Source organism: Hyalella azteca, unplaced genomic scaffold, assembly GCF_000764305.2.
Source record: "Hyalella azteca isolate HAZT.00-mixed unplaced genomic scaffold, Hazt_2.0.2 contig5334, whole genome shotgun sequence".
NCBI classification, from domain to species: Eukaryota; Metazoa; Arthropoda; class Malacostraca; order Amphipoda; family Hyalellidae; genus Hyalella; species Hyalella azteca.
This window is the reverse complement of record NW_025935528.1, coordinates 34,123-53,947: the sequence shown is the minus strand read 5'-3', so window position 1 is coordinate 53,947 and position 19,825 is coordinate 34,123. Positions and strand designations below refer to the sequence as shown.

The 19,825-nt window shown below is 38.3% G+C and overlaps 1 protein-coding gene and 1 long non-coding RNA gene across 2 annotated transcripts in view; both read right to left on the bottom strand.

The window, feature by feature from the left end:
* Positions 1-4,867: 4,867 nt before the first annotated feature.
* The window catches only part of LOC108666410, a 32,997-nt gene continuing 18,039 nt past the window's right edge, over positions 4,868-19,825 (bottom strand). Inside the window, exons 10-11 of the mRNA XM_047880374.1 lie at positions 5,938-6,029; positions 4,868-5,703 (exon numbers count right to left, since the gene is read on the bottom strand). Coding sequence (XP_047736330.1) covers positions 5,607-5,703; positions 5,938-6,029 — 189 coding nt within the window. The 3' untranslated portion in view covers positions 4,868-5,606. The remainder of the gene's footprint in view (positions 5,704-5,937; positions 6,030-19,825) is intronic.
* On the bottom strand, positions 8,004-14,089 carry LOC125177857. The gene is made up of 3 exons (XR_007156689.1): positions 13,595-14,089; positions 9,039-9,089; positions 8,004-8,014 (listed from the first exon to the last, which is right to left on the bottom strand). It is a non-coding gene; the product is annotated as an uncharacterized LOC125177857 (long non-coding RNA).

The window sequence follows — 19,825 nt, the reverse complement described above, 5'->3', positions numbered from 1 at the left end:
CGAAAAGAACAAGATTCGGCGACAGACCACATCAGGCCTATACTTCAGCGCCGACATCACTACGCTGTGCTATGCTATGGTGCTTCATGAAGTTCTTGTAGATTGGACAAGACTCCTTAGATCGCTTTACCAATTGTCTTTGTAGGGCTTCATGAATACTGGACTGAAACGATTGAAAAGGAGGATGGTGAAACATTAATTAATTTTCGTGACTAGCTGGTTCGATAATTCCTGTAAATAATTCAGCATTTATCGCGCGCACGAAAAATGCGTGCGCACGCCCGTGAAACTAACTACCCCAGTCCCTAGTCAACTGCATCAATGGAGGAGGTCAATCAACCTTGGAGCGATCACCTAAGCCATAATAAATGAAGCCGCATTGATTTCAGAAGGCGTTTTGACGTAACAACAAAACCATGAAATGTATACACATCGAATGTATGCACATGAAGGAATCAAGTGAACAAATTAACCTGTTCATCGTTAGATCTAACATATAAACCGTATAGACCGTTTATTTTTCGTTACAGTATTGTTCGAAGATACATTCATATTCGTATCGCAGCCAATACATAACCCACTTTAATTGATATAAACAACAAAATGTATTTATTTTCAAATAAAGGTTAATATACAATTGAGAAGACACGAGGTTAACATTTTCCCTGGAGAAGCAGTCAGGAAGAATATTACACTGCATCAGCGAATTGAACATGTATGAATATAAATATAATACTAAATGGTCATTTTCCCAACGGCATCTTACATTCGAAGATATTTATACATGACAAGCATGCGTTTTGCTTATTCTTCGGAATAACTTAATTCATAGTTGATGTATATTGTATAGAAATGCGATTTCTGTCAACGATTAAAGAAATTCGATAATCTAGGTAGACTTCTAGAGGGAAGGTCAAATGAACTTTAAAGATTTTTTCGTAGCACCTAAAGCAAAAATAGTATAAAATGCAGATAAATCAGCCTATTGCAAAATGTTTGAACGCCTACAATTTACGAAATTTGAAAATGGCTAACAGGGATAAAGGAACACCATGCCGAACACTTGACCATTGAAGAAAGAAACACATCCTTGCTCGGCGGCTCTTCGATGGCTACTGGCGAGTGGCAGTCTGCACAGTCTGTACCAACTCCACGGAACAGGATTAGCATACATTACCAGGCAGTGTCAAAGTTCAGTGTTAGTTACGGACTGTCATTACACAAGTAGTTACTCTCAATTCATTATATTACCTCAGCAGAATATTCATGAATAACTCCTATCTCAATACATGTAAAAAATCTATAGTTACTTCGCCGACAACCAAACTAACTTTACTGCTGAAAGCTCGATTTTTAGCGCATTTTCTCATTTATGGAAAAAGGCGCTATTGTGCTCGCCATGTCCGTCCGTCTGTCTGTGCGTCCGGGACGTCACGTTTTCGTCGACGAGAAAATGCACTCTCTGTCACTCAATGCAGTGAGTACTGAGTTATATTTTTTTCGTGTTTTCGCAGTAGCAAACATATAGCACAAAAACTTATATCATCGCTAATCGTACGAGAGCTGAATCAAAGATTTTCGTTGCATAAAAAATATAACTCAGTACTCACTGCAGTGAGTGAACGAGAGCGCATTTTCTCTTCGACGAAAACGTGAAGTCACGGACACGGACAGACAGACGGACGGAAATGACGAGCACAATAGCGCCTTTTTTCATCAATCCTTACTGTTATTTATTCTATTGAAAGTAAAAATTCGTTTTAATGCAGTAAATTCGTCATTGAATTATAAATTTCTTAACTTGAAAAATAACACAGTTTTTAGAGATGCATTTTTTTGGTTTTGCAAATGAGAAATTCCATGAAATTTAATGCATTCTTCTTAATAATAAATAACATAAATTACACTTAATATGGCAAGACGGTCTAGTAAAAACAGTTCGGAGTAGGTACCAAAATTGGAGCAGGGAGCTGTAGTCTACCCCCGCTCCCTGTAACAGTTCTGATGATCGCCGTGGTATCCGTGGGGTTAAATGCACAGCAAAATTGGAGCAGTGAGTTGCGTGTTCGAAACCCGTGAGCAAGCTGTGAAAATTCTGCGATGTTCAGAATCGGCGACAGGTTTAATTTACATGGCTTACACCGCTATTTATGCTAACAGCTATGCATCAATAACCGCATTGCGCATTAGATATAAATAAATTATATCTATATAAATTCAATTTGTTTATGTTAATGTAAAACTTGTTTCATTTTATAATGTAATCTCCCTTTGTCATACATTGGAATGCGAATAATTTTTATCGGTAATTTCTGAAGATTGCAGTATATGTTGTAAGCAAAACTTCAGTCATCAAATCCTAGAACATTTTCATCAAGATAATTGTTCTCAAATAAAACCAACGACCACAAGTGCTGATTAAAATTGGAGAATAATGCCAAGTATTTTCTTTCCAGCATTGTGCCGAAGAATGTTGTCGATTCTTCCTTGGACATTTGGACCATAGACTACGCTGGAAGAACCTCATGCGTTCTATTTTTAGTTTAATTAAGCCATGAATTGGTCATACTTGCAACAGCACCAAGTGATTAACATTGTTCTTTCATTTTCAGAGCACTTAATTAAAGACAAATAACTTATAAAATTTCCAGAATTGTGTCATGCAAAATTTCAGCTAAACAAAAGAAATTTTTCACTGAAGCTGGAATTACTTTCAAGATAAGACACGCCCTGATTGAACTTGTTCTGTTCTATATTCTACGCTTATATTACTATATTACGTAATTTCGTTATACTCCCAATGCAGCACTTAAGTCGGGAACTCTCATACATTTCATATTAATATTACATATATCAAATATGATAACTAACAATAGTAAGTAGAAGCTCCAAAATGAAATTTCTTTAAAAAGGTACCTCGTTAGTAATTAATTAACTCAAAGAAAATTTCACGATTTTATGCCTTCACTAGAAGTCAACGCATTATTTTCAGGCAGCGCAATGTATTGAATTAATATATTAATAAACAGCGTTTAAATACCAGCAGGTGTATAGGTAGCTCAGTGGTTATAGTGCCAGAGTAAACGAAATTTCGAATATACATTTATAACTACAAAACGGTGATGTTTAGGTCGTGAAAATTTGTTCGATTTTACCTTTGTTCGCGATTTTTTTTGTTATTTTACCTTCATATGTGATTTAAACAGCAGTGCAGGCTTAAATTCGTAGTGATCAAGAAATTTCTCCAAAACTACTGAGCAGATTTGAACGAAAATTTGTTTAATAAATATCTAAACTCCCAACGGGGATGTTTAGCTCGTGACAATTTTTTAGATTTTGCCTTCGTTTGCGAGTTATACGGGTATAAAGAGAAACGACCGGCATTTCTGAGGCCGATTTTAAATTTGCATTGACCAAGAGCGAGTTATATACGTATTGCCGAATAACTCGCAAGCGAAGGCAAAATCGAAAAAATTGTCATGAGCTAAACATCACTGTTAGAAAGTTAGGTATGTATAGAAAAAGTTTCGTTCAAATCTGATAAGTAGTTTGGAATAAATTCCTTGATCACTGCGAATTTCGGCACGTATCGCCAGATAACTCACGAATGAAGGCGAAAGGCGAAAAAAATTTCACGAGCTAAACATCACCGTTTGGTCCTAATGAATACGTGTACCAAGTTTCATCGAGCTGTGTTGATTAGTTAGGGAGATATTCCTTGATCATTGGATTCGGAGATTGGCCGCGAGACCGGCCGTAAATTTGTCCGAGACGTGTATGTCTCGGACGTACCAGTCCCAGGCCACGATGAATTGCCGCCTGTGACTACCACGCATCTGCCCTCGTTCGTGCCAGCTGATGCACGACGCTGTCACTGGATTCTCGCCGCTGGTAGGAGTGCAGGGGCGGGGATTGTTACCCCGGCCAGGGATTGTGTATTGCGACAGTTCTGGTCAAATCGAAAAGGTGGCCGGGAGGTATTGCAACGCAAAATTGCAGCAGAGTTATGAGTTCTAAACCCGTAGCAAGCAGTGAACATTTTGCGATGAATCAGCGACAGGCCTAACCAAAGCCGACACCGCTTTCCTAATCGTAACTGTAAAAGACCAAGTATTAATGGGCTCTAGTGTGAATAAGCGGCCAAGCCAAGAAATTAGTTTCTTATCCTCAGATGCCTCTACTTTGCTGGCAAAGGGAAAAGTATAGATCCATTCTGGCAGGTGTCTCCCCCATGTATTGGTATTGTCGTATTGATGCCATTACGGTTACTTCTCTTGCCATCCAGGCTAATAACAAGTTAGGATCGCATATCATTTAATATTAAATAAATAATATATATTATTACTTAATCTAATTTTATATTTCCCCAGAAAAGCAATCGAAACATACGAATACCTGAATTTACACGAAGGCTCCAAAATAGAACTTATAGATTAAAAGGCATTTCAGCAGTTTCAGAAGAGTAGCAGGAAGCTTTAGAATTTATACAGCTTAGGCTAGCCAATTTTTAACAGATAATTGAACAGGGGCCGGATTATCAAAACTTCGTAACTTTTTGTACTTACGACAAAAAAGTTCTGTGGTACGTAAATACACCCTAATTTTGGCATTATCAAAACTTTCGTACGCAAGTCTTAGCTAAAAGCCTAAATTTTTTTCCCGCGCAAATGTTTTTATACCACCGCTAGTATTACGTTGTCATAGCAACGCCACTCGTAAGTCGATTTTGCGTACTTACGAAGTTTTGATAATACGGCCCAGTACTACATTCATTTTTTGCTAATATTGATTAATTTCCGGGAGATGAATGAAAACTTGACGGCAGCTCTATCAGCGTGAGGCTTAATAGGAGGAAAATAAAGTTATGTACGAATCACACTGTATTGTAAACAGAATTAGGAACTAGCAGAATGATTGCTAACATTTATTGCTGAAAGTGAGTTGAACTTAACATTGCAAACGTAAAAAAATGCATATTATTTCAGAGCGCACGGTAAAAAATCCATCCAACTATAACATGTAAAACACTTAACTAATGAGAAACAACTGGAGAGATTTGAAGCAATCCCAAATTTCAAGATTCAATATCTGACAAAATTGATTGTACAAAAAAATACGTAAATGAGCCTCTCTACAAAATTTTATCAGTATTTGGCAGAAAATTTAACCAAATTGCTCAGTTTTTGAACACAAAAATCTGAAAATGCGACAAACGCTTCAACAAAATGAAGGTTAAATGCTGAAATTATTTGCATCCAATTTCAGCGGATTAAATTCTATATTACAATTATGGCACCGACTCCACTAATAGCACCAGCATGGCAAGTTTCAGTTTGCCAAGAACGTACAAGAAGAAATGCAAGTCGGAAAGAATGAAAAAATTCAATAACAAATGAATGAATATCCACGGAAATTCTTGCATGCCCGCGTATACATACACAATTCATAAATGGTACGTATTCATTATCGGACAATCCAGGCACAAACACAGCTCATGAATCAGATATTGATAATTTAAACATTTATAGAAGCAGTTCAACAAAGTGTAGACAGTTTATAGCAGCCCAATTCAAATTAGAAACTATAACAGAAAACGCCCTAAGTTTTCATAGGTTCTCGTGGAGCGAGGGTTTGGCTGCCGCATCCATGTGGAGTCTCTTCATGTCCACGGCCACCTCGAAGAGATAGTCGAAGCACTCCGCCCTGCAACCAAGCAATCAATAATAAATCAACTCTTAACGCATTATTACCTCTTGCATTTAATTAAGTAAAACGCCACTAAAACATGCTAGATCTAGACAAGTGTAAATTTACTTATCATCGTAACATTCCTCTTTGATGTCAGAGCCTTTTATGGTGTACGTCTTACTGTTACTTACAGGTATTTACAGCGCGTACTGTACATTAATATATTTTATGAAATAATTAATAACTGACATGGACTTTGCCTGCTGCCACGTGTCGCCCCAGACGTAAACGCCATGTCTCCGCACCAGCACTGCTTGAGAACTTGGATACGCATTCATTGCCTGCAAATGTAACGAAATTATTACTTTCTAATTCTTTTCATATTATTCAAACCAAAAGTTTGTTAAATTAATTTATTCAAAGTAATTTTAGCATTACCAACTATTTAAAGCTACAGCAATAAGGACGAGTCACACCAAACGTGGGACTGCAGAACATTATAATACAGGCCAAGTAGACAAATTTTGATCAAAATAGAAGCTTGCATAAAGAATAGAATCAACACAATATTGTCTTAAGAATAAATATCGGTAACAATACCGCGATAAACTTGGGCTGCTGTTGAAACAACTATTATTATCAAACGCAAAACAACTACAAAACTTCATTTAATATATTTTGTCTCGGAAAAAGCCAGAGTTTTTCACGAAGTAAACTTTCTGATTTTAAAAATATCTCTCGGTTATCACCCAGGTTCAGATGAGAAAAAGTTAACTCATTAGTGTCCCTCATAGATTTAATAAATTACTTTCTAATCATGACATTCATGCTTTCAACTTCAGCGTTCGACAATCTGCTCCCAGCCTCACAGTTCTTCATGTGACAATCCTTATAAGCTAAGCTTGGCCCTGATTTCAACTTCAGGGTTCGACAATCTGCTCCTAGCCTCACAGTTCTTCAGGTGACAATCCTTATGTGGCCAGGACAGCATTCTTGGAGTGTGAGTGCAGAACAGCTCCAGCTCCACATACTGCAGTACAAGTTCTTATAGTGAATTTCTTAACATAATATTATTTAGAGCCTAATCGAGGGAGGGGCCCATAACCGAAGCAAAGAACAACTTTATTTGGACTGTTAATTTAACCTTAAATATACCATAACATATAATGAATAAATAGACACAATATAATTGAAATAATATATATATATATATATATAATCCTGTGACTGAGCTCACATGATTGGTTCACCGATCACGTGACCGATTGGTGAACCAATCGTGACCGTGTCACGCGATTGGAGAACCATATCAGAACGCAGGAAAGAAGAGACTGCACAAACAGTTTAACACACGCAGCACAGAAAAACACTTCCTTTTTTTTCTTCATTTATTTGCAATTCCATGACTTTCCATAACCTGAAATGAAATTCAACGACTTTCCAGGCCTGGAAAATGAAAGATCAAATTCCATGACTTTCCAGGTTTTCAATGACCGGTACGAACCCTGTAAAAAACATGCCTCATATATGGTTAGGAAACAATAAGTCTAATTACATTTGTATGCAAGCATGAAGAGAGGGGTGCACTGAGACAGCTTGAGTGAAGCATTGCTGGGAGAAGACAATATTTGGCCATCAGAGTCCAGCTTGAAGAGATCTTCTGGCTTGATCCGCTCCTTCTGTACTCCTGAAGGCGCAACAAAGATGCCGCCATCTCTGTGGTGAACAGGCAACGTATTTTAGTATAGTATAGTATAGTATCTTCGGCATTAAATAAATAGGCCTGGATAGGCCTGTCGCCGATTCTTGTACTTTTCTTGACTAGACTGGCCTTACAGACGGTAGATTTAAAATCGCTTCTAGATATCAGATGTTCCGTAGGGTACGAGGCATTTTTACGTTTTAGATTACAGTGGAATGAGTGGATGGGATTTGACAACTGAACAGAGCCTGCCATTACTTGGGGAAATATATACCTACTACTGATCTAAGTGAAGGTTGTTTCTTAGTTTAATACCTATCACATTGAACTAACAACTTGAATGAAGCACTTTAGCATAAAATTAAGTGACAACAATTATTTTCATAATGAATAATAAAGATATCCTTATTCCTGTAACATATTATTTGAGCATATGCAAGAAAATAAAGTAATCATATACCGGTAATGCATAGTTAATATTTGAATTGTACTAATAAGATGCAGAACACTGTAATCAAACAAACTTGTCCTTGATTGAGATGCCTCCACCAGTGCCTGTCACCCAGCCTAGTGTGTAAAACAAGCGGCAGAGTTCACAGATCAGCTCACGAGTCTCCATACAATCTGAAATATACATAAAATTAAAACAACTTCTTAAATTGTTTCTACTGTATTATTTTGTACTGGATATTTATTATAAAATTCTGGAAGCCAGGGATGAGGTATAGCTAGCTCACCAAATAACTCATAAATAGAAAAAATACCTACATATATTTTAGACAATTTCATTGAAGACCAGAGAATGGATATTATTAAAAAATTTCTGCTAATTTTTTTCTATGAGTCAAACAGTATTCTTAGTAGGTGTTAGCAAATAGTGTGCAAAAAAACATTATTCATTATTAAGTAAGATGAAAGTATTGCAACAATTGAAATTGTGAAATTTTGTAATGACTAGTGCAAAACCATTGGTATTATGGATACAACTTGAAAATTTTCAACTTAAATTACTCAGAAATGATTTTTAGGTCCTGATGAATTGAGGCACTGCATGATGATGCTGGTGCAGGCTTGAGGCACTGCATGATGATGCTGGTGCATATAAGGTTCCAGGACCGGGCAGGTGATGGTCTCACTGTGAGCCTCACTCGTGCGGTTCAATGGTCTTCCCGACTAGAAGTGGCAAGTTAGGCAGCAAATCAAGGCAGTTGCGGTCAAGCTAATGCAGTTTTTGCTTTGGAAAAGCCTACAACCTTCTTTATTGCAAGAAAATTTGTGTGTTTCCTACACTCAATACACTGGACACCATTTTCAACAGAAATTTTAATTTTTTTACAGTTATTGATTTTAGAGTTGTATCCATAAACACATTGTCTACAGATATTTCAGTATCTGTAAAAACTTTATTTTACTGATGCTGAAATATGTCTCCTACATTTTGTCACCTGAAAAAATTCTAATAATCATTGATTTTTCAACAACATCCATTCTGTGGTCTTTATTAAAGTTCATGGTGAACTTCAACTTCTTCATTGTGGTCTTCAACTTTTGCCAAACTATAATAAAAATGAATTCTACACATTGCAAAATTAGAAGACAGAGAAAGCATATTATTACTTAATGTCAATTTAGAAAACCTAAAACTCACCATGACTTGCTGCCAGTGCTCCTAAACAAGCCCCAGAATCTTCACTGCCATCTGGAAGGAGTGTAAAAAAATAGTAATAATTTAATATTAATAATAATAACACATTTTCTGCAAAGATTAATGAGCTATACTGAACAGGTTATAACAGCAATGCAGATAAAGAAGCAAAAGATTGTTAATGATTAAATGTTACTCACTGTGTGTTATTATCAGTAATTTACCTATATTACTACTGACTATTAACAAATTGGTGCAATTAAAGATTACAATGAACTTTTTATAGGAGACTCAGGCATCTATGAAGATCTCCCATGCCTGTGGCCATCATTTATTGTCAGCCCTTCTCTCCCATCTGGTGCAAATTATTAGAAAAAGTCGGGGTTCACAAATGCTGGACTTGTCAGGCTGTATCAAACTAAGAGTTTAATTTCATTCATGATAAGTATATTGACAAGATATCAAGCATATCTCTTGATTATGTGGTTCACAAATGCTGGACTTGTCAGGCTGTATCAAACTGAGAGTTTAATTTCATTCATGATAAGAATATTGACAAGATATCAAGCATATCTCTTGATTACGTGGTTCACAAATGCTGGACTTGTCAGGCTGTATCAAACTGAGAGTTTAATTTTATTCATGATAAGCATATTGACAAGATATCAAGCATATCTCTTGATTATGTGGTTCACAAATGCTAGTGTTCTCTCCTTAGTTTCCATAGAATGGTTGAGCCAACACCTGTGCTTCTATACCTGTTCAAATCTTATTTGTATTTAATCATACTTATGTACATTTTTTCTACTATACCTACATTTCTTGTCAGAAATTTGCTCACTTGTAGTACCCTGCAAATAACTCATATGAACTATAAAGGAAGAGTCTAAAAAAGTCTTTGCTTTGCTACAAAGACTGAAGCAGACAATGGGTATAGAAAAAATTTGTGACCTTCAAAATTCTCATCAAAACAAAACGTGTAAATTTAGAGCAATAAGATTCCAAATTAAAATATGCCCCAGTATTTCAACATTTTTAAGCAGCAACATTTCAGTAATATGTAAAAATTAGCTGAATTCGGCACTGTCCTGATTGATTTGGATTGAATACCAAATTTTCAAAAATAAATTACTTGCAAGTTACAGTTAGCTTGGTTTACTTACTTTTGGTATTGCAATTATCAAACAATTTGGGTTCCTTTGATGGTGACTGATCAACTGAAGCCATTCTGATCTGAAAGTATTTTTTATAATTTTTCTTTCAGGCCACCAGCTTTCAAATGCCCTACTTTGCTTCTCTGTGTCTATGACAGGTTTTCAGGAAGGGCTGCACAACTTTGGGAGGTAAGTTATGTTAGCACTATGTTAAAGTGCACATCACTGGTCAAGTGAAAATAAGTTTTTGAGCTGAACCAAGCAGCCTTTGTGGGGGATAATGACAACATGACACAAATTGCAGAATTGCCTTGCAAATATAAAGTGATAATGCAGCTAATGGATGATGAATGTTGAGCACACAAATGTACATGTTGAACATAAAGGTGAGCCAGTGGGCACATAGATGTCATGCATTGGTACATATGTGTGGTAGGCATGGGAGCACTAGGGGCCCACTGGGACAAAGCATAAATAGGTGGTGACAGTACAGGGTGGGATAGAGTGGAATGAAATGAGTGGAAAAGAGAAATAAATAAGCAAGTGGAAGACTACCGTACCTATGGGCTGAAGGTATGGAAGCAAGAATTGAGGTAAAAAACACTCTGAAACTGTATCAGATGAAAGAAATGTCAAAATGTGACTATATATGATGGTAGTATAGGTGGAGACCTGTTCTGTGTGAGGGCAGGAGTGCTTGGCATGATTGGACGCACATACAGGTAGAGGGACACTTGTTGATGGAATGTGGGGCACATGAGAGTGACAGTCAATGCTGGAGGTAATTCTGAATGAGGGAGGGGAGATTAACGAAGTGGGATATGAGAGCAAATAACAAGCAAAGAGCAGATGGCAATAATTGTGGATCTGTCTGAGGAGGCAACTGTAGCTATGTTTGACAGTGTGAATAGATATTTGTAGAACATGTGGAGGTAGAGAGAGAGGAGGCAGGAGAGAGATGATAAGGGTGGGGTCTTGAGGACCCTACCCTTAGAGGGTAGGGTGGGAAGGCATAGGTGACCATGCCAAATGTTTTAGCACATTTTTTCTTTTTGTCAGGATGTTGACATGTATAACTGAATAATTTAATCTTTTAGGATTGAAGTGAATAGGTACTTATTAAATCATTTCTTGAACTGCCAAGTGCGCTGTGAACATTTCACAAAATTTTACACTAGTAAAAGATTCTTTAGGCAATGTGAATGAAAAATCTAAAGGTCTTGACTGGAGGACAGCATGAACCACAATTCCAATTCCAGATCCATCTGAGGCCTTCCTTATCCAAGGAAACAGGGTCTCCCATTTTGATATCTGCGTGATGACTTGTATGACTTTATGGAAGCCATTGCAGGTTGCATTAGTCAGGGAAAGAAACATATGATACAGAGAAAAAGAAAAGAATATTGGTTTTCATGGCTTCCATTATGAGTTCAATTCAAGCCTTCCAAATCAATTTCTTTAAGAGCTTCAATGCCAAAGTTTGTAGTTATTGTTGAAATGCAAGAGTAGCTATAGTGAGTAATTACAAGTCTTTCACAACCAACTTTCACATGCATTACATTTGTGGATAAAATCTACAGAAATTAATTAGGAGAGGAATGGCTATCTGTAACTTCTAAACCTAATCTTAACCCCTATAGCCACTCTCCTTACTCACATAATACAGCCACTAAATCTGGACCTGGAACTCTCAGGATCAAAACCAAATTGACACTTTTCTGAACTCAACTGCAAACTTGCCTGTGGACTCATAGCACAACCTAACTTTTTGTTCAACCAAACCACTCATAACTCATTCAATACTGAACATATCTGCTTGAAATTCAGAATATGAGTAGGTATTATCAATGTGCTGTGTCTCAAACAATTACAAGTTTTTACATTACTTCCATTTTAATTAAAATGAAATAAATGTAATTAGGCAACTAAACAGCTCATAACTGCTACAATCCTGAATAGATCTGTTTGAAATTTGAAATATAAGTAGGTAGGTATTTTTAATGTGCTGTGTCTGAAACAATTACAGATTTTTACATTACTTTGTTTTCAATTAAAACAACCAAAACAAAATTTTTAGGCAAACAAACCACTCAAAACTTTTTCAATACTGAATGGATCTGCTTGCAATTTGAAATATAAGTAGTTACAAGAGATGCACTAGTTTAGGAATTGTCGAAAATTAGATAATTTTCCAATACTTCAAATTAATGTGAGAAAAGTTTCAATTTCATAATTCATAATTTCAAAGAAACATATGCTATTTAGACATTGGGTATCTTCTAGACTGTCAGTGATGTGTTTCTGCCATGTCCCGAGTTTTGATAGATCCTCAAAAGTTGTTCAAGTTTCAAAATAAGCCACATGTGGCCGATACTTCCAAATCAATCATATTGCCTTGATGAGTGATCAATATGATAAGGAGATCATGTGAATTATATCAAGAATGTCCTAGGAGATGGGATGGCTGCCAGCCTGCCAGTCCCTCTCAATGCTCTCACATCTATGATCTATACAAGTAGAAGTCATAACTCATAATCAAAGCAAGAAAGGTAAGCAAAAGAGCATTGAAATGTTAAATGCCTGCATGCAGAATTGTAATTTTCATGTCACAGAAGTGTTGTGGGACAGTGGGTCAAAAGTGTTGAATTTTCAATACATATGAAATTTTGTGGCACTATTACAGTATTCATGATAGACTAGTCTATTGTGCACTTTTGTTGACAATTAGAATTTAGATAGACCTGAGGACCTCACCTGCCTGCAGGGTGTGTAGCCTGTAGGAATGCAGTAGGATGCATGCAATATTTGGATTTTTAAAGGATAACAATTCAGGTCATTAAAGAGGTTCATTTTGATTTTCATGATACTTAAAGAAAAGCTTTTCAAAAAAAGCATAGTCACACACTAACTTAACCCAGCACAAGGGGTGACAAGGCAACCAATAGGTGATTTTTGTTGCCTTGGGGCTTGGGCCTTGGCTCTGTTACTGTGTTACAGACTTTTTGGCTCTGTTAGTCTGTTACAGAGTACAGACTTACAATTACAGTGTTAAAAAATGATTGCTGTCATTCAGCCTTTCAGGCATGCAGGAAAGACTAAAGACAGCTAGAAACTCTAGCCTAGAGTTAATTTACTATTTTTTTAATATACTTCATTTTTGTATCTCATCATAATCATTGCTATTAATTCTATTTGTAAGATACCTCTTATAAAATATAAATTAAATGCATAGTTATATGCAATAAATTGAATAATATACGAGTAGCTAAGTGATATTGAATCACTGTGTCCAGTGCCCTGTGCCAGTGGATGTCTGGAGTGTGGAATATCTTTCCACATTATTAGGCTAACCTGCTTGATAATGACTGTTCCTGCTAAATAAAATAGTAATCCTTATCCCCTCACCTGCCTCAGGTGGGGCTGCCTGCAGGTATAAGGGACGGAGAAAGTGGTCTTTCTCCTACCAATCCTGGGCAATCCACAGGTAGGTCCTGGTCCATCGTTATAATTCTCAAAAGTGGAAGACTGGAAGCTGAAAAGTTTTGAATTACTGACAGAGGTTAGGGTTAGGATTGGGCTAGTGCAGACGTTCGTAACTTCGTTGTCTTGGTGGTTTGGAACTTTGGCCGATGCCTTTCCAGATTCAGCATCTGATGAGCATGGGGTCTGATGGAGACCACGCACCTGTCAGAGCCTCCGAGCGTCTTTCTTCCGTCCTAACTCCTACCTACCTCAGTTAACTGAAAATCGTGTCATGATGAAAATTGTTATTTTAACTGTGAGCACCGAAATCGGGAAAATGAATAAGTAAGATTTTACTCTTGAAGGCCAAATTGGAGCTTACTTATCAATAATCGATCACTTCAACCGACGCCCTCGAAAGTCGAATCCCCCAATCAAAAGAAGGGACACCCCAGGGCCCGGATTGGGTATGAATTGCAGCTGTGCGGTTTACTTCTTGATTTAACTGACATCTTTTAATTTTTCACGCGAATATTCCATAATATATTATATTAAACGGTAGTTTTGTCTTTGGTGCGATGTTTAGCTCGTGAACATTTTTGGAATTTAACCCTAATTCGTGAGTTATATGACGATACGTGCCGAAATTTGCAGTGAGCATGACATTTCTTCTAAACTACTGTACAGATTTGAACGAAACTTTGAATATAGGAACCAAACTTCTAAACGGTGATGTTTAGCTCGGGACAATTATTTAGATTTTACCTTCCTCTGTGAGTTTTTTTCATTTTTTCTACATTCGTACATTCTACATACATTTTCTACATTCGCAGGGTGGCCCAGTGGTTAAAGTTCAGAGTCCCAGGATTGGAGCAGAGGGGCGCGGGTTCGATCCCAGATCTGTGCGCCAGTTTTTGGTCAGAATCGGCAAGGGGGCCGGGCGGTTGTTATTATCATTCGTGATTTAAACAGCAATACATGCTTAAATTCGCAATGAGCATATAATCTTTCGGTATTATTGCAGATTAACTACATCCAAAAAAAGGGTGTTTTTTTTTTAATTATATGTTTTTTGGGGTGTAGATTACGAATCTGAAATCCATTTGGTATTATTGCAGATTAACTACATCCAAAAAAAAGGGTGTTTTTTTTTTAATTATATGTTTTTTGGGGTGTAGATTACGAATCTGAAATCCATTTTTGGCGGTCGGCATCGGAAAACCGATTTTTTTCGCGACTTACTAACATGGGGGTTACGTAACTTACGTTACCCACTCACCTAGTGCTGAACAGATTTGAACGAAACTTGACATCATTCTGCTTTAATCCCCCAAAAGGGAGGTTCGAACCCCCGCGGTGTGAAACCCCCCTGCGTCTGACATCTTTAAATATTTTGAGCTCTACACCCCTCAGACACAAGGTCGAATAGCCTACAAATGAATGGCCGTCCAGTGTCCACCACTGAAAGTGCTGAACGTTGCGTCACTTCATACATTGGCCAGTGGCCACCGCTCGAACTGGAACTTGCGCACAACAGCCTGTGACCACTCGGCTTTGTCCACGTCCGGCTGTTGAGCGCAAGTTGATGCAGAATGATGTCAAGTTTCGTTCAAATCTGTTCAGCATTTTAGGAGAAATTATTTTCCTATGCTCACTACAAATTTAAGCACGTATTACTGTTTAAATCACGAATGTGATTTAACCTAGGCACGATAAGCAAAAGAATCGGCGACAGGCCACATCAGGCCTACACTTGAGCGCAGAGATCAATATGTTATGTTATGTGGAAATAATGAAAAAAAAAACTCACAAAGGAGGGCAAAATCTAAAAAAATTGGCCTGAGCTAAAGATCGCCGTTGGAAGGTTTGGTTCCTATATTCAATGTTTCGTTCAAATCTGTACAGTAGTTTAGAAGAAATGTCATGCTCACTGCGAATTTCGGCACGCATCGTCATATAACTCACGAATTAAATTGAAATTTTAAAAATGTTTACGATCTAAACATCACCGTTAGGTCCTAATGAATACGTCTACCAAGTTTTATCGAGCTACGTCCATTACTTTAGGATATATTCCATGCTCACTGAATTCAGGGAGATCGGCCGCAAGTCCGTCCGCGGGTCCGGCCGTAAATTTGTCCTAGACGTCCCCCGGCCTTGCAGAAAACCTGTCGTGCACCACCAGACCGCGGATCGAATACGACTTCCGGGCATCGTTAAATTACGTAATTTTACGTACACAGCATCTAAGGCTAGGTTTCAGATAGCATAGTTCTGTTCCGAAATTTATCGTCCTTCGACGAGTGGCCGTTCGAACGAGGGCTGGTTCGACGCACGGCCTAGATCCGGACGGCTTGGTGGCGGATATCACATTCGCTGCAAGGCTCCGGCGCGCTACGTCCGAGTGGTGCAGAATTTTTTCGCGGTACGGCGGAAGATGCTAGGCCATTCGATCGCCGGCTGTTTCTCCTGATGGGCTGATTGGTCTAATTCATATGTGCATATTTTATATATTATTTCATATGTGCATATTTTATATAATACATCTTAGCAATGAATGAGTAGAATATTTGAATACCATGCATCAACAAGAACACTAAGGAGCTTCTCTTTCTACAAGTCAGTATGAACATACATTCAAACAGTAAGATGTGCGCTTTCGTGTACATGATTCATGGGAGACGTGTTACAGACAATTTGAATGCTGAAATTATAAAGCTTTTAAATATTATTCGCATTATGTTGATAGGACACTTTTAGAGCCAACCTGTCTTTATCTCATCCTTTTTATTAGAGCTATTTATTATCGAATAAGGAAAAGTCAATAGATGCCTAAACCTAAACAAGGTTAAAATCCGACTGTCAATAAATATTGTTTGCGCGCATTTCATTAGTATTTATATATTTTGAACAAAACTATATTATACTATATAGTATAGTGGTTTCGGCCTTTTTAGACCATTAGGCCTGTCCCTAATTCTCAACATGACAGAATATTTTAATCTTGTTGCGGTCTCAAACACGCAACTCACTCAGCATGCTCCAGTTTTCCAGTGCTTAACCCTTTGGTCACCTCGCCAATTTGACCAGACATGTAGCAGATCAAACCGAGGTACTCGCCGCTCAAATCGAGGTACTCTACAGTTCAAACACAGGGCCACCCTGCCGCCAGCTTGTCATCGTTCATAGATACGAAAAAATTATTTTCAAATGTGCGCAAAATCAATAGCACCAATTGTAGATTTATAGTAATACATTTACGTAATTACGTAAAGAATAAAATATTCTTGCAAATCGAAAATTGCAATTAAAAATTGTTTCTAAGTGTAATGTAGTAGTATGCGAATTTCCCACCACTGGCAATCGAACCGCTAAGATGAAGAGCGCCTAGCTTGACGTGGTCGTTGAATTTCTGGTAGCTGCCAGTTTAGCTGCTGATCGTGACTCGCGCACTGGTTCCTGTCTTGTAAGATTTTAATTCCAACGCCAGGGATCATGCGCTTAGTCTCAAAACTCCTTGCTCTAGCTATCTTCGCGCATTAGATTAGATTAGATCTTTAATACATTAAACTCAGCTTGTCATTGAGTTTCAATCCGTCTAGCCCAAGCCTTGCTCCATAAGCCAATAGGGGAGTGCCTTACAATTCCCGGTCATTGGTGGGCCTGGCAAGACCATCTGAACTGTGGTGGGGACCATCCGAACTGATGAATTCCGTTATAATTGTTAATTATGGTACGCCATTACCTTAAAATTTCAGTCGGGCGCATCTCGAAGACTGCTGGTAACGCGGCAATGCAGCTTGAGAACTGTCTACGACGTTTTTGGTCTACAAATGCAAAAATTGGCGTCGCATTCACCAAGCTTTGCACCCATGTAACCACTCACCTGGGGCACCAACCACTCTTCTGGGGACACTAACCACGAACCCGGGGCACTAACTACACACGGGGGCATCTTAAAATCGTCGCAACGTATTGTACTAATAATTCCTGTGAGAATTTGCTAAAGTTTCCTTAGTGCAATATGAGTCTGCACAGTACACTTGATGAAGCCAGTCACGACTAGGCGATGTCAAAAAAAGCGGTCTTGAGTCACTCCGCATTTTGCAGTGGGAAGCCAGGAGCATTGATAGGTATTCTGGAGTTAATCTATTGCTGGTAGAACCTTCGCCGGCTGAACGCCTCGGAGCGGGGCAGCACTGTATGGCGTCCATGGGCATTTTCAAAGTTCGAGAAAGATGACGTGGCAGCCGGCCGAAGTCGCCAGCTGCTGGTACGGAAGCTCAGCACAGTACACCTATTGCTTCGATGGTCAGAACAGCATTCCGACAATTCCAAGTATCCGACTGTTTTTCAAAACAGTCGTGAACGTGCTTGCGCAGTTTTATCATCTTATCAACGAAACCAGGATTCTGTCCAAACACAATGGATGTGGCGTAGGCGCATGCGAAGGCGCCACAACTGCTACCGTCCTGTTGCTTTTGTACCGACAACTGATGCACGCGCACCGTCTCGCATACGCGAATGTATAATTAAATTTCGCTAGGAATAATTTTGTCGCCCCTCACTTCTGCGTGCATTGAACAAAGTAGGGAAACAGGGTGCAATCCTTTCTCTGTATTAACGCCACTCTCTAATTGTAGAGTGTTAGTGATTAATTGCCAGTGAGACCTGAAACCCTGAGCACTTTCGTACCCTTCCTCAATAATTTTTATTTCGCAGTTTAAATATGGTGTGTTAATAATGTGTATGAGCTACTGTTCGAGCTGGTTCAGTGCCGTTAGACGGAATACATGTAGCGGGCTTGGCACATTTTGTAGGGAGCAATGGTTCTCAATAGAGGGGTTATTTTGTCAATTTCGTAGCTGGTTCCACATGGGACTTAAATTCATTGGATATTTGCTGCTGTTAATCCAGACGAAGTACCTTTGACAAGTTCAAATGTATCTCTTGTATCGTCGATTATTAAGTCGATCATTTCTGTTACTTTATTTTCCTTTTACCTTTGAAATTTTCTTTTTACGTGCAAAATTTGCTAATTTGGTATTTAATTTATGTATTACCGGCTTGATTTGCCCTGCTACTGGCGTACCTGTTCCATAATTTTGATCGTTTCTTTCAAGGTCATCTTTTTGTGAGTGCTTGCTGATTTCTCGTCTTCTGATGTTTCCTCGACAGGCGTTGGCTCGAGTCATGAGGTTGAACACGTATCGACAAGAGGACTCTTGGGAAAGTTCTTTGCTGTTGAGTTTTCAGCGTTTTTGCTGGTAGCATGACTTTCAAGTTTCATTATTCCTCTGCCATTGGCTTAATCTTCTTGCACTGACTGTAATGTCTTGCATACAGCATACGGGATGTTCAGGCTCGATTTCATCGACGTCTGTGTCATCTGTTTCGCTTACTTCTTCGTCAACTACCAAAGATTTGAAAGTTTTTTCAACGTTTTCATCCAAGTATTCGCTCTCCAACAGCGCTGCCAAATGTTTGTACGTTTGATACAAGCAGCAATCATGATTGTAAAAAAATTTTATTTGGTCGTTCTCCAGTGCACGCAGCAGAGGTAAATGTCGGTTGCATTGGTGAGACACATTCTTCATGAAGTGCGCATGGCAGATTTTATTAACCTTGGGTCTAATATAGTCACACGGATGTTTCGTCCATAGATCGTCTAAGTATTCGTTTAGTCAGCCGAAATTAAAAGCAGAAACTATAGCGTTTATGTTTGCATAGCAAAGATCGGTTACATAGGCGTTGATCGGACGCCTATGTAACGGAAGTTAAACGTTAATTTTTGTAGCATTGCATGAAATTTTCTTCTGTGTTCACTTGCTGGTTTATTGCACTTAGCGGCAATTTTTTCTTTTCTAGCCGAAATACAACTGCCGCATCCAAGAACGACTTCTCATGTTCATCTTTCATAAGGAAACCTGTGCTGTTTATATGAAACACTACGACCGGGAGAGCATCATTCACCGAATTCCCATTAAACCCAATTTAGGCAAGGGGCTTTATGGACTAGTTTCCAGTGCTCCTATAAAAATAGATAAGAAAGAAAGAAAAGAAACATTCACCGAATTCCCGCCACTCACCTTCACACTGAATTATCGCGGTTTTTTTATTGAGGATTGATTTCTTGCTTCCACACTCTAACGCATTAGCCCTCAGTGTCTCCAG